Source organism: Dermacentor silvarum, chromosome 5 (assembly GCF_013339745.2).
Source record: "Dermacentor silvarum isolate Dsil-2018 chromosome 5, BIME_Dsil_1.4, whole genome shotgun sequence".
Classification (NCBI taxonomy): domain Eukaryota; kingdom Metazoa; phylum Arthropoda; class Arachnida; order Ixodida; family Ixodidae; genus Dermacentor; species Dermacentor silvarum.
Genome location: NC_051158.1, coordinates 165,438,129 through 165,458,746, shown reverse-complemented (window position 1 = coordinate 165,458,746; position 20,618 = coordinate 165,438,129). Strand labels below are relative to the sequence as shown.

General features: G+C 48.0%; 1 protein-coding gene across 1 annotated transcript in view; it reads left to right on the top strand.

Annotated features, from left to right (window-relative positions):
* The window catches only part of LOC119453855 (unconventional myosin-Vb), a 149,295-nt gene that overhangs the window by 68,073 nt on the left and 60,604 nt on the right, over window positions 1-20,618 (top strand). Inside the window, exons 4-6 of the mRNA XM_037715902.2 lie at window positions 9,762-9,973; window positions 11,480-11,649; window positions 14,554-14,728. Of these exons, the coding sequence (XP_037571830.2) occupies window positions 9,762-9,973; window positions 11,480-11,649; window positions 14,554-14,728 (557 nt within the window). The remainder of the gene's footprint in view (window positions 1-9,761; window positions 9,974-11,479; window positions 11,650-14,553; window positions 14,729-20,618) is intronic.

Here is a 20,618-nt window from a genome sequence, read left to right as displayed (position 1 = left end):
CAAACTTTGAGACTGCACAGAAACGAGAACTGCACATCGGGCGAAGAGAGGGGGGGAGGGGCGATGTCTGCGGCGGAAGGAGCACGATTCAGGCGGAACGTGATGGCGGCCGCGTGCGCGCACAATACGGCACGACCTCTTATGCGCATCGCGAGGAACAGCGTGTGTGTACTGAGCCAGGCTGGCACCTCATGCGCGCATCTCCTGCGCTTTTGATTCTCGCGGGGCGGCCATCATTACGCGCGTGTACGCGCCGGAAAGAGCGTTCCCACCGCCGCTTTTCCGCCCGACCGCGTGGCGCGCGCGCGGTTTTCTGGGGGCTTTTTATTTTATTCTTTCCCGATCGTCGCGCGGGTTTCGCCGCGAAATTGACCGCCGTCACGACCGCTGAGGAGAAGAGCCTCATGCGCGTGTACAGCGGAGGGGGCGAAGCGAGGGCGAAGGGGTCAAATCGGTGCGAGCTGAGGGAAGAGGAAGGGGTCGCTCCTTTTGAGCAATTTCATTTCGTCTCCCTCAAAGTATTCCGTGGTTCTCCAGAGAACCACCGAGGGGCGATGCGACGGAAGATTGCACGGATTCAGTGGGTGGGCACATTCGTGAGTCGCAGCTCCGGCTTCCTTGCTTTCTATCTGGTGTTTCTTTTTTTCTTTTTTTTCTTTTTTGAGTATATATGACCAAGTTGCTGAGCACGTGAACTGAGTGCGAGAGCGATTCCAGAGCGCAGGACATTAACGTACAAGCCCCTCTTATTATTATTATTATTATTATTATTATTATTATTATTATTATTATTATTATTATTATTATTATTATTATTACTTTGTAGTAGCAGTAGCAGCAGTAGTGGGCCCCACCCCGCCTTGTACGGAATTCAGGTAATTCTAAGTTCATCTGTGCATTATGATCACGTGCGCCAGACACTGCGGCTGAAAATTGTGTAGCGTTTCCGCATGAATTGGAGGGGGGAGGGGGGCGTTGGCTTGCGCACTACCCATCCGTGCCCTTGAAATTGTGACTTCTGCTGGCGATCACCTGCTTGCCGTTCGCGACGTCAATCGATCAACCACGATTTCTTTTCTTTTTTGTAGGCGGTAGACGATACATTGTTACAGTGAAAGTAGGGGGCCAGAGAAAAAAAACTGCATTTGCGCAGCTTGACTAAGCTTAAAATTAAATTAATAAAATTATGGGGTTTTACGTGCGAAAACCACGATCTGATTATGAGGCACGCCGTAGTCCGGAAATTTGGACCACTTGGGGTTCTTTGACGTGCACCTAAATCTAAGTACACGGGTGTTTTCGCATTTCGCCCACATCGAAATGCGGCCGCCGCGGTGGGATACGATCCCGCGCCCTCGTGCTCAGCAGCCCAACACCACTGAGCAACCACGGCGGGTAGCTTGACTAAGCTCTGGCTACCCATACAACAGCAGTGGCACGACGATTTGCTATATGGTTCAGTTATACAAACAAATCAGCAAATATACAAACAGTCACACAATACCCTTATACATATGGGCAGTTACTAAAACAATTACACAGCTCGCATATTTCAGTGTACAGTGGCACACACGAGCAGTTCCAATACGGTTACACAAATAGGTCAAATAAGCTTTCGGTACTAATGACTAGAACGTCAACAGTGTTCCGGTCTAGCTCATTTAGTGTGGTTGTAGTCAAGTCTTCCCCTCCCATAACTTGGGTGCGCGAGAAAGGAACGTAGTATGGCGGTTGATACAGGAAGGGATAAGAAGTTGTATTTTGCTTAACATTTGCTAGTCCTTTCTACCTAATGGGGCGTATCTGTAGGTTTTTAATCATTTGTACTTATATATGTTGTGAATTTTCAGAGACTTTTGTTTGTGACAGAGTGGTTCTGTGTGTTCTACGTCAACACTATATGGCGGCAAGTGTGTTCAATCACCTTGCGAAGTTGCCTTTAGACTAAGGCCGCTGGGCTCTTGTTACCCTCACCGACTGTGTTCAGCTTATTCGCTGCTGCGAATGCTTCGCCGGCAACATACAGTTGCCGTTAACCTTATAACCCGACCAATCAAGGTCCATCTCGAGCGGTTTATTTCTAGCAATCGTAGGTTGTAGGTAACAAACATCCGAGTCATTGTAAGGAAGATGCATTAAGCTAACAGCTTCAAGGGGCCCTAAGCAGAATTCTCCAACACAATTCGCAGGAGAAACAAAAAGACACTTAAGGTGTGCGCGGGTTACGCATGACGGAGGCTTTACGTAACGTTCGTAGCGCATCATTTTGGTTTTGTCTTTTCCACGAGCAAAATGAGTGTGAGGTAAGGACGTTGTAATTACTGATAGTTGAAACAACACTGCTTCAAGCTGTCGCTACTAACTCTCTTCGCGCTGCATGCCTGCCCAAATGTCACTAATGACGTCGCGAGAAGAGCTTCCTGGGTGATTGCGACTTCAATGCTGTATTCTTTTTTTTTTTTGTCTTTTTTATTGCTCCTGTAACGTTACATCTTCGTTCTTATGCGTGCTGCACTACCTTCAGCATAACAAGAGATACAGAGAAAGAAAGAATTTTTTTTGCCAGCTGGCGTAATAAGAAAATTGGCGAAGTTTCGGAGCTCAGACCGCGATACGGATGCTCTGCTGCAAGTGCCTTGCTCGATATTGTCACTCACAGACTGGCCTTTAAACTTTCAAGTAAGACTGTACGGCCGCCGTTAAACTTAAACCGAACACGCCTTAAGACCCCTTTTTGCTTCTGCTGTGGGGATTTTCTGGTTGGAATGACTTGACTGGGTGCTAGCCTAATGCCTCTTCCTAATCATGAGATCTGTGCTCTTGCATTCCGTGTTTTTTGTCTCGAAATTAATTTCTTCACGTTTATTTATCAATTTAATGTTACGAACACTTCATGAAAACAGTCATCCAAAGAGCTGTTAAAGTAAGAACTATGGGAACACGTCCTGCAAAACTAGTGTGTAATGTTAGTAACAAAAATATACACTTGGAAAATACAAAGCAATAAGTACCAATTGCAGCAGAGATTCTATACAAAATTACGCTTAAAAGAAGAACAAAACATTCAGATTAACGGTAAACAAAAAAAAAAGCGCGAAGTCAATTACTCACAGGGGACCCTGATCACGAGAAGAAAACTTACAGATTCAAAGAAAAATGGGTTGGAGTGCATACGGCAGGCATTACCAAATCCTGACTCGGGCGTACCGCTCTCGTTGAAGAGAAAAGTGTACAATCATTGCTTTCTACCGGTGCTGACATATGGGGCAGAAACTTGGAGGTTAACAAAGAAGCCCGAGAAAAAGTTAAGGACCGCACAAAGAGCGATGGAACGAAACACATTAGGCGTGCGTTAAGAGAAAGGAAGAGAGCGGTGTGAATAAGAGAGCAAACGGGGATAGCCGTTATCTATATAGTTGACATTAAGTGGGGGAAAAAAATAAGGTGGGCAGGCCATGCAATCTGCAGGATGGATAACCGGTTGACCATTAGAGTTACAGAATGGGTACCAAGGGAAGCGAAGCGCAGTCAAGGACGGCAGAAAACTAGGTGGGGTGATGAAGTTAGGAAATCTGCAGGCGCAAGTTGGAATCGGCGAGCGTAAGACGGCGGCAATTGAAGTTCGCAAGGAGAGGTGTTCGTCCTGCAGTGGACATAAATATAGGCTGATGTTGATAATGATGATATCTCTCTATCCTGTCGCTTTTACAGCGAAGCAATATATGACTGCTTTCCAGCGGATCAAAACAGCTTCGCTGTAAAAATGGAGCTGGGCAGGCCGTGTAATGCGTAGGGTAGATAACCGGTGGAGAGTTACAGAATGGGTGCCTATAGAGAAGAGAAGCGCAGTCGAGGACGGCAGGAAATTAGGTGGCATGAGGAAATTAGAAAATTTACAGGCACAACTTGGGATCGGCTTGCACGAGACAGGGGTAATTGGAGATTGCTCGTAGGGGTCTTCTTCTTGCAGCGGACATAAAAATAGGCTGATGAGGGAGAGGAGGAGGAGGAGGAGGGTGATGTTGAATTATAAATTAAGAAAATTATGAAATCCCCCCCTCTAGTAATTAAGGCCCTAACGTGCTCTTAGGGTACTAAATAAAAATAAAACAGGAAGTTGGCGATCACATTTGATTCTATAACATGAAGCGATCTTAGATGTTTGCTAAAGTCGAGTCGTTATAGATTTGCATTTGTTGTTCGGCTTCGTTATGACGACGGCTATACGTCCAGCAAGAGCTAGCGAACGGGAAGAGAAAAAAAATATATGTAAGGACAGTTGGCTTAGCCTCGCCATGGTGAAGTTAATTTTGCGTTTCGTCGACGTATGTCATTCGGCTTCGTCCGTGACCCTGCTCGGGCGACCTCCGGAAACGCCCTTCCGGCCTTCGCATGCGTCCACAATGGGCCTTATCACGCGATCGCAGACCCACTTGTGACCGCGCCGTCTCTCGCCCTTTGAGGCAATGAGCAAGCCACTGCGACGCATGTACTGATTTTTCTTTTTTTTAACCTATCGACACGAGTACACACGGCAGATATTGTGCGCCGGCCGGCGCCTTTTGTATGGCTATGAAAGCGAGGCTAATTTTTGTTCGTCCTACTTCTCGCACGTTTCTTTATTGTTAGGTTTGAGTCCTACTGTAGGGCCGGATCCACAAAGCCTTTCGTTCATAAGTGACATTTGCCACTGGCTGGTTGACTTGTTTATTAATGTGTCCAGCATCAAGGTTGGGTGGAATTCGCCTTCGCAAACAATTCTATCTTGAGAGTCGCTTGTGAATACGGGCCCTGTCAGTGCACTGTCTTCTCATTTTCTTTTTTCTCTCTTTATAGCACATCGTTCTTGCTTAGCTAAGTTTTTGACATAAGCGGTTGATCCGTATCGATTCTACCCGTACTATATATAGTAGCCTGTATGAACTACGACGACCTTCCTATGGCGAGACCTGCCCGCGTGCAACTGCCGCCGCGTAGGCGTCCTTCCGCGTTTCGCCCCGCAGTAAATTTCCGTTGAACGACGGGCGATCAATTTCACCTCCGATAAGAACCGGACGCGCTTTTCCCTAATGAGCCCCGACGTCCGAGCGGAACAGGCGAACTAGTAATTGAAAAATCTCATTTGGGTGTCGCCCTAATTGGCTCCGTTTACTTTCCTTCGCGCGGTCTGGCAACGTTGTTTCACCGTAGAACGCAGGAAAAGGTGACTCAGCGGGCTTAACGAACTGCAGGGGCATACACGTGACGTAGCAGAGACTGTGACTGATAGTTGCTGTGTCCCGCAGCTGTCACTGATTTTTCGCACTCATATTAACCCCCCAAAAACAAGAAATAACGTTCGCGGCGTAAAGATGCCAAGTTCTTTTTCACAAGCGTATAAAAGAAAACACCAAAAGAAATAAACGATAAGAGGTGTTTTCTAACGTTGTATGTAGTAGTAGCTTGTATGTTCAGCGCTGTTAGGTGCGCTCGAACTGAGCTTAGCATTTGGGTCATACCATCCATGTTAGCACATGAAGACCTCCTTCACCAAAAGTTGAAAGCTGTCTTGAATCCCGCATTTGTATATAGCGGCGTCGATGTTACTTCAATGATGATTTAGTCTTATCTTTCTTATCGCTGTTTTTTTTATTGCATTCTTTGTCGTAATCCACAAAGTGATACAGTATCGAAAGTATATTCGACATGATTCATTCAACAGCTACGCATTTATAACGAACAGAAAATCGGGTAATTATTTTCGCTACCGTTGAACAATTCTAATGAATTACGCGCCAAAACCACGTTATGATTATGAAGCACGCCGTAATGGGGGGCTTCGGATTAACGTTTACCACTTGGGGCTATTTAACGTGCATTGAAATATAAGTACACGATTGTTTTTCCATTTCACTCCCATCGGAAGGGGTATATTACCAAGGAGCACGTCCATGTAATCAATCAAATAATTGAGAAATCTCCGCAGTACAATCAACCTCTCTATATGGCTTTACATAGATTATGAGAATTCGTTTGACTCAGTAGAGATACCAGCAATCATGGAGGCATTGGGTAATCAAGCAGTACAGGAGGCATACGTGAATATCTTGGGAAATATCTACAAAGATTCCACAGCTACTTTCCTTCTCTACAAGAAAAGTAGAAAATTACCTATCAAGAAAGGGGTCAGGCAAGAAGACACAATTTCACCAATGCTATTCACTGCATGCTTAGAAGAATTATTCAAGTTGTTAGACCGGGAAGGCTTAGCAGTGAGAATCAACGGCGAATATCTCGGCAACCTTCGGTTTGCAGAAGACATTGTCCTATTCAGCAATAGTGGGGATGAATTGCACCAAATGATAGAGGACCTTTACCGAGAAAGTGTGAGAGTAGGGTTGAAGATTAATATGCAGAAGACAAAGATAATGTTCAATAGCTTGGCAAAGGAACGACAATTCATGATAGCCAGTCAGCCTCTGGAGTATCAGCAGGAGTACGTTTATCGAGGTCACTTACTCACAGGGGACCCTGATCATGAGAAGTAAATTTACAGAATGAAAATGGTATGGAGTGCATATGGCAAAAAAAAATTAAATTATGGGGTTTTACGTGCCAAAACCACGATCTGATTATGAGGCACGCCGTAGTGGGGGACTCCGGAAATTTGGACCACCTGGGGTTCTTTAACGTGCACCTAAATCTAAGTACACGGGTGTTTTCGCATTTCGCCCCCATCGAAATGCGGCCGCCGTGGTGGAGTGCATATGGCAGTCATTGCCAAATCCTGACTGGGAGCTTACCACTGTCGTTGAAAAGGAAAGAGTAAAATCATTGCATTCTACTGGTGCTAACATATGGAGCAGGAACTTGGAGATAAACAAAGAATCTGAGAACAAGTACAGGACCGCACAAAGAGCGATGGAACGGAAAATACGTTGAGAGACCGGAAGAGAGTGGTGTGGATCAGAGAAACGGGAATAGCCGATATTCGAATTGACATTAAGAGAAAGAAATGGAGCTGGGCAGGCCATGTAATGCGTAGGATGGATAACCGGTGGGCCATTAAAGTTACAGAATGGGTACCAAGAGAAGGGAAACGCAGTCTAGGACGGCAGAAAATTAGGTGGGGTGATGAAATTGTAACGTTTGCAGGCACAACCTGGAATGAGCTAGCGCAAGACAGGGGTAATTGGAGATCGCCTTCCTCCGGCAGTGGACATAAAAATAGGCTGATGATGATGATCATGATGTAGAATTGAAACGGTGCGCGAGGTCTTGTCACTCGTAAACAATGGAGTCAGCGCCTAGCCACTCACTTCGTCCCGTCCAAGCGTTGTTTGTTCCCATCCTAAAAGAGTAAAATGCGCTTCAAACAGGAAGCCAAGGCAGTATCTTTTCGGAAAGTGAGGAGAGTGCGATGAGCCCCGTCGTATCGAGACCGGTCTGCAATATCCGGGGCTCAAGCTTACGGAATAAACAGCAAACGCACACGAGGGACTGTCCACACGTCCTTGTCGGCGTAAACGTTCCCACACGAAAACGCACCCAACCCTTAGCTTTAGTGGGGCTCGAGGTAAGCGTCGACCACGAACACGGGGCGAAAATATCCATTCGCAATACACTGGTCTGGGTGCTGCTATATCGACGAGTCAGATGGCTAGCGTCAGCTAAAGTCCCTAGATTTCCTGCTCTTTCTTTTAAATTCCCTAGATTTCCTGCTCTTTCTTAAGTAGCGACATCTACTCAGTCGGCCGCCATTATCTTCCTAGATAGCATGCGACCGTCAACGACCGCTGCTATCTACGCTGCTCGCAGCAGCGTGCAAGTGACTGCGGGGGAACAACGTTAGGAAGAACATGGCTGCCGGAATGAGCGTCGCCCAATGAGATTCGTCGGCGGTGCTTCAAAGCTTGTCGCTACTTAAAGAAAGCAAAAAATTTCTAGGGCCTTTAGCGCCAGCAAGCCTACGCCATATTTTCGGGCAGTCACAGTTAAACATACTTCTTTCTGGGGTTTTACGTGCCAAAACCAGTTCTGATTATGAGGCACGCCGTAGTGGAGGGCTCCGGAATAATTTCGACCACCTGGGGTTCTTTAACGTGCGCTACAACGCAAGCACACGGGCGTTTTTGCATTTCGCCTCCATCGAAATGCGGCCGCCGGGGCCGGGATTCGATCCCGCGACCTCGGGCTCAGCAGCGCAACGCCTTAGCTGACTGAGCCACCCCGGCGGGTGACAGTTAAACAGTTAAACATAATTTCCGTGGTTTTATGTAGCGAAAACACGATGTGAGTCACACTCGTCGTGAGCAAAAGTAGAAGCCGGTCGATCACGAAGGTGCATCCGCTCGCCAATGAGGGATACCCCACGAGATAATTTTATTGCGATAGCAATTATATGGACACTTCAACCGGATTTCTGCCGTCGCTGTCGCCGTCGCCGTGAGGTTCCGTATAGATAAAATCTTCGCCGCGCGCCGTATGCCCCAGAGGCAGCGTGTGGGGACGCGCGCTATCACGGAGAGCGAACGCACTCAATCTCCCACGCGCAAGCAAGGAAGCGGAAAGCCAGCGCCGGCACTTCTCTGCCAACAACCGCGCTCGTCGCTCGTCCGCACAGTCTCTTATCTCTCCCACGCGCAAGCAAGGAAGCGGGAAGCCAGCGCCGGAAGGAGCGGGGGGGGGGGGGGGGGGGGGGGCACTTCTACGCTGCCAACAACCGCGCTCGTCGTTCGTTCGACCGCACCGTCTCTTATCTCCACACGGCTCTGACCTTTATGCGCATTCGCCGCTCAGTTTCCGTTGAAGCGATAGACCGCACGTACTTTCGCCCGCTCCTGCGGCGTATATATCCGCTCGCTGCCAGCGTTTTGACGGTCGTTGTCTGCAGTCATTCAGTGTGATCTATTCATGTTTGTTTGTGCGCGCTCACACCACGCTTCTTCAATCAGTTAGTAATAGTCGGGCCACATTTTCCAACGCACGCTACACATGCAATGCTGCCCGGGTCGGCAGTGCAGCGCTACAGGTGTGTCCCTTCGCACGCGCTGCCCACGGGAAGCGCTTCTCATCAACACCACCGTTTCACACGCGCCTTCTCGTGGTCATCGAGTCTCTCTTCATGTCGGTCTACTTACGCCGCAGCACACCTGCTTACTTAATCAGCTCATGTTTACTACAATTCATATTGCTACCAAAGCCGCTCACCTTACTTCGTATGACATTGCTGTGTTGCTATCGCATTCATCGCTTCGCCCTTAGGGCGAAACTGTGACATTTTTTTTTCTTTTTTTCTTTAGCGCAGTCTTTACTGTGTCTTTAAACACACTTCACACATACCAGCCGAAATATACAGGTACGTGACTACACCTGCTACACCGTTCGCCCTGAAAGGGAATCGTCCGTGTACTATCCACCGTTTACCGCATGAATGACGCATGTCGTCCGCATTTTCGTAATAGGGTCATTCCAGGCTTTGGTTTAGCACCAGTTTTATGTTCTGTTTGAAACCGAAAAGCGTTCTTTTGCTCTTTCAGCCGTTTTCGTGTTTGGTCGGTGGTCTGTCAATGGTCGGTGTTCGTCCTCGGCAGCGAAAATGTTTGTTCGCTCTCTCTCTTTCTTCCTCTCTGGTTCGCTCGCTCGTTGGTTGGGGCTATTCGCTTACGTTGACAATCAAATCGTCGGTGATTTCTGCACATATATTTTTTTTTCATCTCACTGTTTCGCCCTACCATTCACGAGGAAAGACGTCAATGTGTGCAAAACGGTGCATATCGCAGGTGACGTGAACACCGCCAAGCTAGCGGCGTGCAGAGCCAGCTCCGGTGTCGTTCCGGGGCCACCGGCCGGAGCAGCCACGGTGGCCGCGGTGCACCACCAGGGTGCCAAATCGTGCGCAGAGGTGCGCGACCTCATTCACCTGCCCGGCCCGCTGACCGAGGACGCTGTGCTCAGGACGCTCCATGCGAGGTTCTTCAGCCGAGAGTACTTCGTAAGTATTTTTGGCCGAGCATGCTTGTGTCCCGCGTTATACGTGCACAATGGAGGAATGTTAAAGGCCAACTACTGCAAGGAAATCTCGGGCCGCACAAAAGACCTTAGTTTCAGATAGTGTAGATATGCTGAAACACAAAATAAACGAGCACTCGCCAAATTTTTGTGAACTCGCCAAAGAAAAGCATTTTGCTCTGTTTTTTTTTTTTTTTTAATTCTTCATTCAGTATGTATATCCTCCTCGCCGAAGGTATTCCGTCGGCCTCTCGATATAGTGTAGAGATCCTCGCGCAAAAATTTTAGTTCTAATTAAGAGTAGATACATATTTAGGATTGACGTATTTAATACCGAAACTACGAAAGAAAAGTGAAAAACGCCGCCATGACGGCGCAAATGGCACAGAGCCCAGAACGTTGAGAACAAGCGCGGTGACATGGGCACGACCTCCGACGCTATATATAGGTGGCGCCCGCGGAGCGCTGAAAATCTTGACAGACGGGACCTGGGGCAACCACCAGAGGAAACACTAAATAAATGTAGAGTAATGAAGCAGTCTTCAAAACTCCTTTTTCGCCAACTTCATGTTAATAGGTTAATTCTTAGAAGTGAAAGTGAAAGTTCAACTTTTTTTTTCTAATTTCAGCGCCGATACGTCACTCTGACGTCACGAATTTCAACGCACTGTTTTCTTGTTTTTTTTTTTTTATTCAAGCTATTGTACCTCACTACTGGTTCTTGAATCCTGACAAAGTCCAGTGTAAGGCTCCTTTAGAATATAATGTAGTCCATCTATGCAGACAAAGAAATGAAACTACATTTGAGCAGACGCCGTCAAAATTCATGACATCTTGAAGGCGGTGTTGGCACCCGTATTTCCTTTCTGCGTATTTTCTGGTTCATCGAACCTCTTGTCACCATGGCTTTCTGTGTTATTCTATAAGAGTAATTTATACCAGTCCAGTTCAAATCATTCTTTCATTAGTGCCTTTTTTAGAGGGTCAGTACAATTGTACAATTACCAGTCCTGCAGCTTCGTCACGATTCCTTTCATACCGCTCATTTATAACCAGTTCGGACAAGGCGAAATCTTGTAGAAGTCGGGCTTTATTTTGAATGGGTAAATTAGAGTATCGGGTGAATGCAGATAAGAACTAACAGGTGGTCCTGGTCACCATTCCTGATTTTGATGAATTTTTAATTTAGGCGCAGGTTTCGGGCCCAGAACAATGATTCTGAACTTATTTTTTATTTAAAAAAAGTTTGTTCGCCAGAAAAAAAATGCTTAAATTTCGGCCGTCGAAAACGCTTTTCCGCCAGTTTTGCGATTTCTGAACTTTGAGCGCGCATAGAGAAACAATGGTACACTTCTCGATCACAATATCCCCCCCCCCCCAACCAAGAACAAGTGAAATGCTACCTTATGAATAGTTTATTACACTTTGCTACGGAAGGAACTTACGGTGCGAGGGGGTCCAACGTAGTGTAACCGCGCCTTGTCCGCAGACCAACGTGGGTCCCATCCTGGTGTCGGTGAACGCGTACCAGGACACCGGCAACCCACTGACGCTCCGCAGCGCCCACGCGGCCTCCCGGTGTCCTCAGCTGCTGCAGGTGGTACACGAGGCGGCCAGGCAGCAGGCCGAGACCGGCTACCCGCAGGCCATCATCCTTAGGTGGGTCTTTGTTCGGATGCGAGGTCGTGGGGACTGCAAGTGTATAATGCTGTTGCGACGACGGGACAGGCCCAGAAGCTAGAAAACAGGACACGACACCCGAGCGCTAACTGTCAACTGTTTAATTTTTCAGAAAGCGCGACAATACATACAGCCTGTACTCACATGCGGAGAGATGCTCTTCCAAGTCTTCCTTCGCCCTCTATTGTGACGCATTAAGCTAATATCTGTTTTGCTGATAGAGGACGCAGGTAGACTTTGAAGTGTAGTGTCGTGTAGTGTCGTGTTTTGTGTTCTCGCTTCTGTCCTGTCCCTTCGTCGCTTTGCGCAACCGTTTTATTTCTGACCAACTAGCCCACTGTGCAAGTTTCCTTAATTATAAAGAGGTGCAAGCTTTTCCAGCAGCTAACCCCGTTTACATCGACCGTTATTCCAGCCTTCGACGTTTTTTCCACTACAGGACATACATTACAAAGTTTTTCTAACTTCGGCCACAGTCACGAATGGAACTTCCATTCTCAGTCTGCAACTGGGCTGCCGGGCTCGTTTCCGAACTGTTAAGTTCAATGTACCATCTTCGGTGGTCTTGGGAGCCTGGCCTCACAGCTCATCAACCCAGAAAGCCATTCGAGTTCTTCTTCAGTACCCGAACGCGACAGACTTAAGTGCCCGACTGTAGACATGCTGCAGCTAGCTTAGTGCACGTGAAAGTGTCGTCAAGACTCGTGTAATTCTCTCTCTCTCTCTCTCTTTCTATCACTCCCCCATCATTCTCCCCACGTGTAGGGTAGGAAACTGGACGAAAGTCTGGTTAATCCCTCCCTGCCTTTCCTTCCTCCCTTCTATCTCTCACTCTCTCTCTCAATATACAATCTCTCTGCTGCGTCTATTTCATAATCGAAATTGCTGATGACATTGCCGTCTTTAACCTTGACGGCATACATTCCCGCCAATTTCAAGTCTCCTCCTTGCTGATTTCGTGGTTGCATTTATTGCGATAGCATTAATACGGAGGCTCAAGGCGCGTTCGCGTCCTGCTAACGGTGTCCTGTCGGTATCACTGCGCGACACCTGCAACGCCACCGCCGACGCTCCTCCTCACGCCAACGTTGTGAGAAGCCTGGTATAGCTGCGGGGGCGCTGTTCCTTTTGCGCATCAAGGGTTGCCTCGCGTGCTGCGTCGCGCCAACACGTCGCAACCGCGTAGAGTTTGAACACCGTACGAGGAGTTTGAGCGCAAGGTTAAAGCTTGTCATCGCTGTCTTCGTGCGATACTGCCAAAGTTGTTTCCTTAATCGTTTCAGTCGTTATTTATGTCGTTATTTTCTGATTGACAATGTCGATTGTCGCAAAGTGGACCTGAATTCTAGGGTTAAATGACTATTCCGATCTATGTTGTCTTTCTTTCCTCTCCTTCTTTTTATGTCGCAGGTCGTTCAAGCTTTGTTTGACAAAGTGAAGGATTTGAGCACTCTCGAAGGTGGCAGCGCTGTCACTTGGTGGAGGACTATTTCTCTTTCCGCTGCCTGTTCTATGTGGAAGAGGAGACGGGAGCGCGCTATTATTCTTGGGGCGAAGAGATTTTATTCTAGAAAAGGCAGAAAAGTCGGTCTGAGCTGTCGCCTGCTGTAGCTATAGCTTAACTTCTATAGAGCTATAGCTTGCTGTAGCCTGCTACTAAAAAAAGCAAAAGGGAAATTGCAATCCTACTTCGGCGTATCTACGCCGGTGGCCGTGGCTGGTGCGTTTTCTGTTGCATTCCCGGCGTCCATTTCCCGCTTTCGCGCCGCAGTATCGAGATGAACTACCTTGAACTCGCCGAGGTGTCGGCCTTGCTTCACGGTTCACCCCCTTCCATCCATCCACGAGGCCTAGCGTCGGCTCGGAGCAATTTTCCTCGCGCCAGTGATTTCCGCTTCTCGGGAGTTCCACTTCGCCAACTGCTGCTTCTCGTGAATGAGTACGCTTTTAGCCGCGTGTGTATATGGGATAAGATACAGTCGACAATGAGGTACTTTTCTGGCGTGTCATACAAAAAGCTTCTATGCGCGTGGGTGAAGTAATCGCTAGCTGCAGAAAAAAAGAAAGAAAGGAAAACACGAAAAAAGCGGGGGAAAACAACGCAGAATAAAAAGAAGAAAGCAAAGGTCCCTAGTGATAGAAAAGCGATGAGGAAGTAGATTTTGCTGTCAAATAGACGCACCTTTTTGAACTTTATTTGCCGCTTTTCTGCAATTTAGTGCTTCTTTTACGCATATAAAAATTTAAATAAACAAACGTTTAAGGGTCATGCGATACCAATATATACTTTTTTTTTTTTTGCTTTAGCGTGAATTTCAGCCCGGCGTCGCTTCTACTATTTCCGTGTGCCTTTGTGCACGCAGTACGGAATGGCCGAGAGCCCGATGTGCCACTCCTGTATGTGCGAGGGAGCCATCGAGCACCTATTGGGTAACTGTCCTCTCTACGACGTACAACGCCTCTCTCTCGGGACAACTTTAAACCGACTGGACTCGAGACCGTTCTCTGAGTCAAAGATACTCGGACCGTGGCTACACCCGTCACTGGCACAAAAAGCGTTATGTGCATTAGTACAGTATTTCAAGTGCACCGGTTTAAGAGACCGCTTATAGTGTCCCTGTGCATCATCCCACGTGTGCTCAGTACTCTCTCTGTTCCTCTTTCTATTCCCCCTTTTCCTTACCACCAGTATAGGCTAGCAAACCGGACCCTCTTCTGGTTGACCTCCCTGCCTTTCTTCTCCTTGCACCTCTGTCTCTCTCTCTATAAACCCTGAAAAAAAAAAAGAAAACGTGTAGAAACCTACAATAACGTCTCGCGTTCCCCGCACTGTTAGTGTACCAGTTTCGGTATGACCCCCCTCTCCGTTTCGTGTTGACGCAGTGGTGAGAACGGCAGCGGCAAGACGTACGCGTCGATGGTTCTTCTTCGCCAGCTGTTCGACGTGGCCGGCGGCGGATGCGAGACGGACGCCTTCAAGCACCTGGCAGCCGCCTTCACCGTGCTGCGCTCACTGGGCTGCGCCAAGACGCAGCAGAACGCGCAATCTAGTCGCATCGTGAGTCATCACATTTCTCTATATGCACGTGGGCCACTTTGACCATGGAGGCGCTCACGCGTGGGGTCTGTCGACGTTGCGTATCGCTTCTTTACCGCTGCTTGGTTGCCCCTCAAAACTTTCCGACCGAGCTGGATGTCTGACTTCGTGTTGCTCACCAAAACATTTCGCGTCTTTGCATGCCGGCACAGTCCGCGCGTTTATTTGTTGACGCCTGCTTCTTTCAAGTCATTTTCTTTCAGCCTGTGTGTTTGTTTCTGCGCCTCCCAAACCAATGATGATTAGCTTCCTAAAGGCAGTGAAGGCAGCCAAGGTACCTGCAGCAGCTTGAGACTCCGACAGCGAGATGTACATATACGATGGTTGCACCCCCCCCCCCCCCTTTCCTTTTCTTTTTTTTTTTGTGTGTGTGTGTGGACGAACCAATCAAGCAAATATCCTCTCTTTTTACATTGAACGATGCGCTGACGAAGAAAGTTCAATATTGCAAACAGTTTTAGCAAAGAACGAAGAAGCATTAAACGCAAAATTTTAATGTTATTAAGGATAATAACTCGGCACATTGTACATATCCGCAAGTGATTCTTCTCATGCATACCACGTTAAGTTGAAACACTCGTCGTAAGCTACATTGTTGAAAAAAAGAAAAAAAATAATCCTGATGAAAACACAAGTCTGGGGAGTCCGCGTCCTGTGAACACGTACTGCTCATTTGTTGCTTCGCGATGAGGACTCAATATTTTTCTTCTACACCGTCACACAAACATCAAGCATCCAAATAATTTGGTTGCCTTATTACACTTGTGGTTTCCATTGGCTCTGGTCAGCTCAAAAAGAAAAAAAAAAACTTCCAGGTTTCTGGCATTGCGGAAGTTTATTTCACCGATCCTGCTTGACTTTGCTTACCCCTTTAACTGGCTAGTAGCCGTGACAGTTGAAGACGCCATCGCGTGTGTCCACTCACCTGAACGAACACCTCTCTCCGACGAGGACCGCGAAGATTAAATATTCCAGTTCTACGTCACCTGCACCGGCTCAAAAAGCTGCAACTCATTTTCTCACTGCAGCGCAGTTTCGTGCCGAGAATGCGAGGAGGCTTTGTTGCGAAAAACTGGATTTCTCTCCGCCCCGTCCCTTCCGAAAGCAATTAGCAGCCGCTGCCGCGCTTTCGTGTAGGGCCACGCAGTCGCACTGAACGCAGTGCGGAAGTGTTATACAAGTACAGGCGTCCGCTAAACCCCGCATAATACGAGTCATCGGAATAAGCATTCCAGTCTTATAAAAAGCTGAATGCATGCCCCGTATGCTCCTCGATGGGGGCGGCTCATTAAAGCGGCCATTTTCGCCTCAGTAACGCTGCGCGGACCACAAAAGATTGCAACCTTCCCGAAATGCTTGTCTGGCGACGATAGTATCGAACGCCCGGCTAAGATTGCCGTTACTAAATTGCACACCTCTTTAAGTAATGGACTCGGGAAGCGCGGGAGTAGTGCGCATATATATAAAGACCGACCTGCACGTCCCTTGTTCGACGTACCCGCCGAGATGTTGCTCAGTAACCATGACATTAGGCTGCTGAGTGCGATTGCCGACTGTCAACGGGGCAGCGGTGTGCAAAGACGCTCGTGTGAGGCGCTTTGGACGCACGTATAACACTGGGTTATGGAGATTAATCTGGAGCAGCCTTCCAACTACGGTGTTTCCCGTAGCCCCGTTGTTCCTCTGGGACGTTAAAAGCCTTATCAGTCAATCACTCAAACACTGTTCGAAATATCATCTCGGTGTTGTGCCAGAAGAAGCAAGACAGTTTCACTTGTTTGTTTCTTTTTCTTATTAAAGCGCATGAAATGGAAAAGTTGTCATCCACCCGAATGTAGCACACGAAGCTACGAAGGAAACGCATACGGGTTTCACAGAAAGAGCAGCTTCGCAGTTGAGGAAAAACTGTGGCTCCAATCCAACGCTGTGAAGGTGGTTGGACAGCGAAGCTGTAAACGACACCCACAACGATTACTCATTGTGACGTCACTTGAATCCACACACGTGGCTCTACAAAGAGTGAAACCGGAGACATTAGTCTCACGAGGGTTTTGAATGATATCAACCCCTTTCGAAGCAGCTGCAAACCTAATCTTTACCGGAAAGCGTCGGAGGGTGTTCCCATTGTTCACACGCGCCTTATCATCCATCATGTGGTTTTGATGCTTGTTTTGAGGTTTTTCTTTTGAAAACGAGAGCTGTATGCTGTATGCCTGATTTTAACGGAGATGTGCCGTTTGCATTCAATATTCAGCCTGGCCGTTCTTGCTTACGCCGAGACGAACATTTCCTTGGCTGGTAGAGGTGTACAGCTTCGCTGTAAAATTCGTCCTGCTCTGGAATTCGAACCCGGGACCAACGCGGATCGCGGACCAGGACGACTTTTTCCTCAACGGCGAAGCTGTTCTTTCTGTGAAACCCGTATGGTTTTCCTCTGTACCTTCGTGTGCTACATTCGGGTGGATGACAATTTCTGCCTTTCATGATACTTTCTCCACCTTGCGGGATTTTCTAGAACTGATTTGCCAGTTAAAGCGTAATACAGCGTAGCGGAATAACATGTAGCAGCGTTGTCGCGAACCGACTGCAAGCAGCTCGTCACACGAAGTAAAGGTTTACTGTATACGTTTGTTCTCTACTGTCACATTGCGCGATAATAAGAGATGTTTCTCTCTCCTTTCTTTCTTGTTGTTTAGATGGCGTACGTTTCTGATTTATAATTCTTAAGTAACTAAATTAAATTCCAGGGTGTTACGTGCCAAATCCAAGGTCTGATTACGATGGCGCGCCGTAGCTATAGTGAGGGACTTGGGAATAATTTCGCACCTTAATCGTGCACCTTAATCTAATCCTTATACTTGAGAAAACCAGCGAGGAAAAAATGAGACGCAAACGCAAAGGAAACGCAGAGACACCACAAAGCCTGGTGTGTAATCGCACGAGCGTTCTTGCCTCTTGCCACCGTCGAAATGCGGCCTGGATCCAACTACAGTGCCTAGAATATATAGTAAGTATATTCTAGGCACTGTAGATCCAACACTCGACCTCGAGCTCAACCGTCGCCCAAAATCCTGCACCGTAGTTTGCCGTGAAAAGTGTCACGCGCGGCTTACGCAGTGAGTTTCGGGTTTATTTCGCGACTGGACAAAGGGACCTGCATCTGTCAATCTGTTAACTGCGAATCGCGACCGTGACCCGCTGTGCCCTCGTGTGCTGCTTGCGAACGCTTGTACGCAGTGTCTGCCCTATATACTTTAACGGCAAGCTAGAGACCGATCGATTAATTTTAATGTACAGTCGAACTCGGACATATTAAACTCGAAGAAGATCGCGAAATCGTTCGTTATATCACTAATTCTAAATATAAAATAAAAATTTTATACAAAAACTTTAAAGGGGATTTTACAGTTATTCGTTATACAAGATAATTCCTTATATCCGGGTTCGACTGTAACTTGAAGCGTTGGTCGTTTTCCTATCATCGGCTTCGTCAGAAACGGAAACACGTTCAATAATAACACGAAGTGAAATAAACGACATTCATGCGATATAGCGCTGCCCAGAAATGCGCGGCCACTATAGCGTTCAGCTGATAATCGATCAGGGGGACTTCACTTGCAGATGCATTGTACAGTCAGTATTGAAGGAGTACGGGGAGCCTACGATTTGATTTTATTGCCAGCCTGTCTATTCAACAACTCTGACACGATACCGATGTACCTAATCTTTATCTCCCCTTTGTCCCCCACATCGCTTTCTGAAGGGAAGAAAACAATTAGTTAAAAGCGCACTGACAGCAGATCTCGCTTATTTTCATCGCGTTAGCTCGCCCATCTCCCTTTTGACCACTTTACGCTAGGCCGTCACGGTTGGAGCAACGTTTGTAGATACGTTGGGTTATATAGAGCGTTCGCGCCGAGAATATGAGTGAACGCTCGGAGAAACGGGACGCCCTGTTTTTCGACGCTGAGTGGGGCTTTTACTGTTACTTTTTCAACGTTAAGTAGCGTGAACCATTAGTCTAGTAAGCTTCAGCGAGTTGAACGACTCTCTCTGTATCTCTTGCACGTGCGCATGACCCCCTGGTTGTGAAACGCACCGGGTTGCACGTGCACGTTAGACGTGCGACTGGTCAGGTGTGTCCGTGCTACCCCTCACTAAATCCGTGCAGTGCTGCGAACGCTAGGCGTCGAGTCAGCCAACGAGAACATAGAACCAGAAGGAGAGCTCGCTCCTCCAATGTCCGCCACTGATAACACTTTCTGTGACGCCAACTGTATTGTAGCCTCATGGAAGGGATAGTACTGAACGATGGGCGAACCCTCCTCCACTTCTGAGAATGCACAACCGGGGCCCGGATAACGTAAGAGTTATTTTCGTTTGAGTTTATTCATATCTTATCGTCCGTCCCGCTTAGCGACCGATCTCGACCGACAGCGGAGGCTCGACATTGTGCGAACCAATGACAAAGGGCAAGAAAGAATGGAAAACGAAAACAACCTCGAGTGCCTGGCACTGAGCCCTAGCCTTGGCTCCACTGCACGGAACTGTGGGGGCGGAGTGTGATTATAGACTCTGGCGGGCAATCGCCCCCGGGGGGATGGTCGCCGACGACCAGGACCCAGTGGCCCCGTTACCCGGAAAGGAGGCCGCATCGTCATCGCCACCACCACCGCAATGCGCGATTTTGGGAGCGAGTCAATGGCCGGCCCGTTATATAAACGCTCTGCGCTTCTCTGTCCACGCCTCCCCTGGAATCGTGCTCTTCCTGCCTGCAGCAACACGGAGGAACCCGATCGCACGAGGGTGTGGCTGGCTCGTGGTCAGCGGCTGCGCGTAGCAGACGACGCGCGCAGCAGTTGCAGACGCTGTTTGGGCCCGGTAGAGAACGTTGCCGCAACACAAGCGCGCCCAATCGTGTGTATTCCCAGTAAATTGTTCTCTAACTCATCCGTTTAGTTAATCACCTACTTTGTTATTTCTACGGGTAACCTTTAAAATATGAGTCACTTCCAAGGCTTTCCCCCTTGGCTTCGTGATCTGTTGCATACCTGCCACTCTTACGAAAATATCCTGAAGTGCCTGATTTTCAGAGTTTGTTTACGATCGTTGTCGTGTCAGCGATGATCTTTCCATTTGTAATTTGCGTCCAGTGTAGGGCAAAACCTAACTTGGAAGGAAAACAAATGCTGTCACCGACCGAATTTTCACAGCCCCATATACCGGACTTCCTCAAACATACCGAACCACCTGGGGTTCGTTAACTTGCAGCTAAGCACACTAGCGTTCCAAAATTCCGTCCCCATCGAAATGCGACAGCGCATTGTTGAGAGAATAATGAGCTGTCTGCATGCGAAATAAGAGCAACACTTGAAGAAGAGTGAACAAAAGTACGGCGATGACGACCTTACGCGAAAGATTCGCCGTTTAGTAAGAGATCTCTGCTTGAAGAACGTGCTGTGACCTGCGTCTTTTACAGGAGGCCATACGTAATTAGGCGAATCTGTGCCCTCTCTCAGAGGGCATGGGGGGAGTTGCGTTTAACTCTTCCTCCCCTCCATGTGCCCGTGGGCTAGCATGCCAAGCGGCGACACTCGAAAGTGCGCGTACATAAGATTGGCCGAATAAAAACGCCACAGCGACGCGCTTGTCACCAGCCTGGTAGCTGTGCAGCCGCTCTAACGCGTCCCCGATGCATTAGCCCACTTTCTCGGACACTGCACTAAATACTGGTCGGGCAGAGAGGCTCTAAATGCGACGCGCCCTGGAAAGAGGCTCGCTGCAAAGAGAGAACGTGATCGCGGTAGCCGCTTTCGCTGCGGGCGTCGTTATAGCTCACGACCGTCTGCGA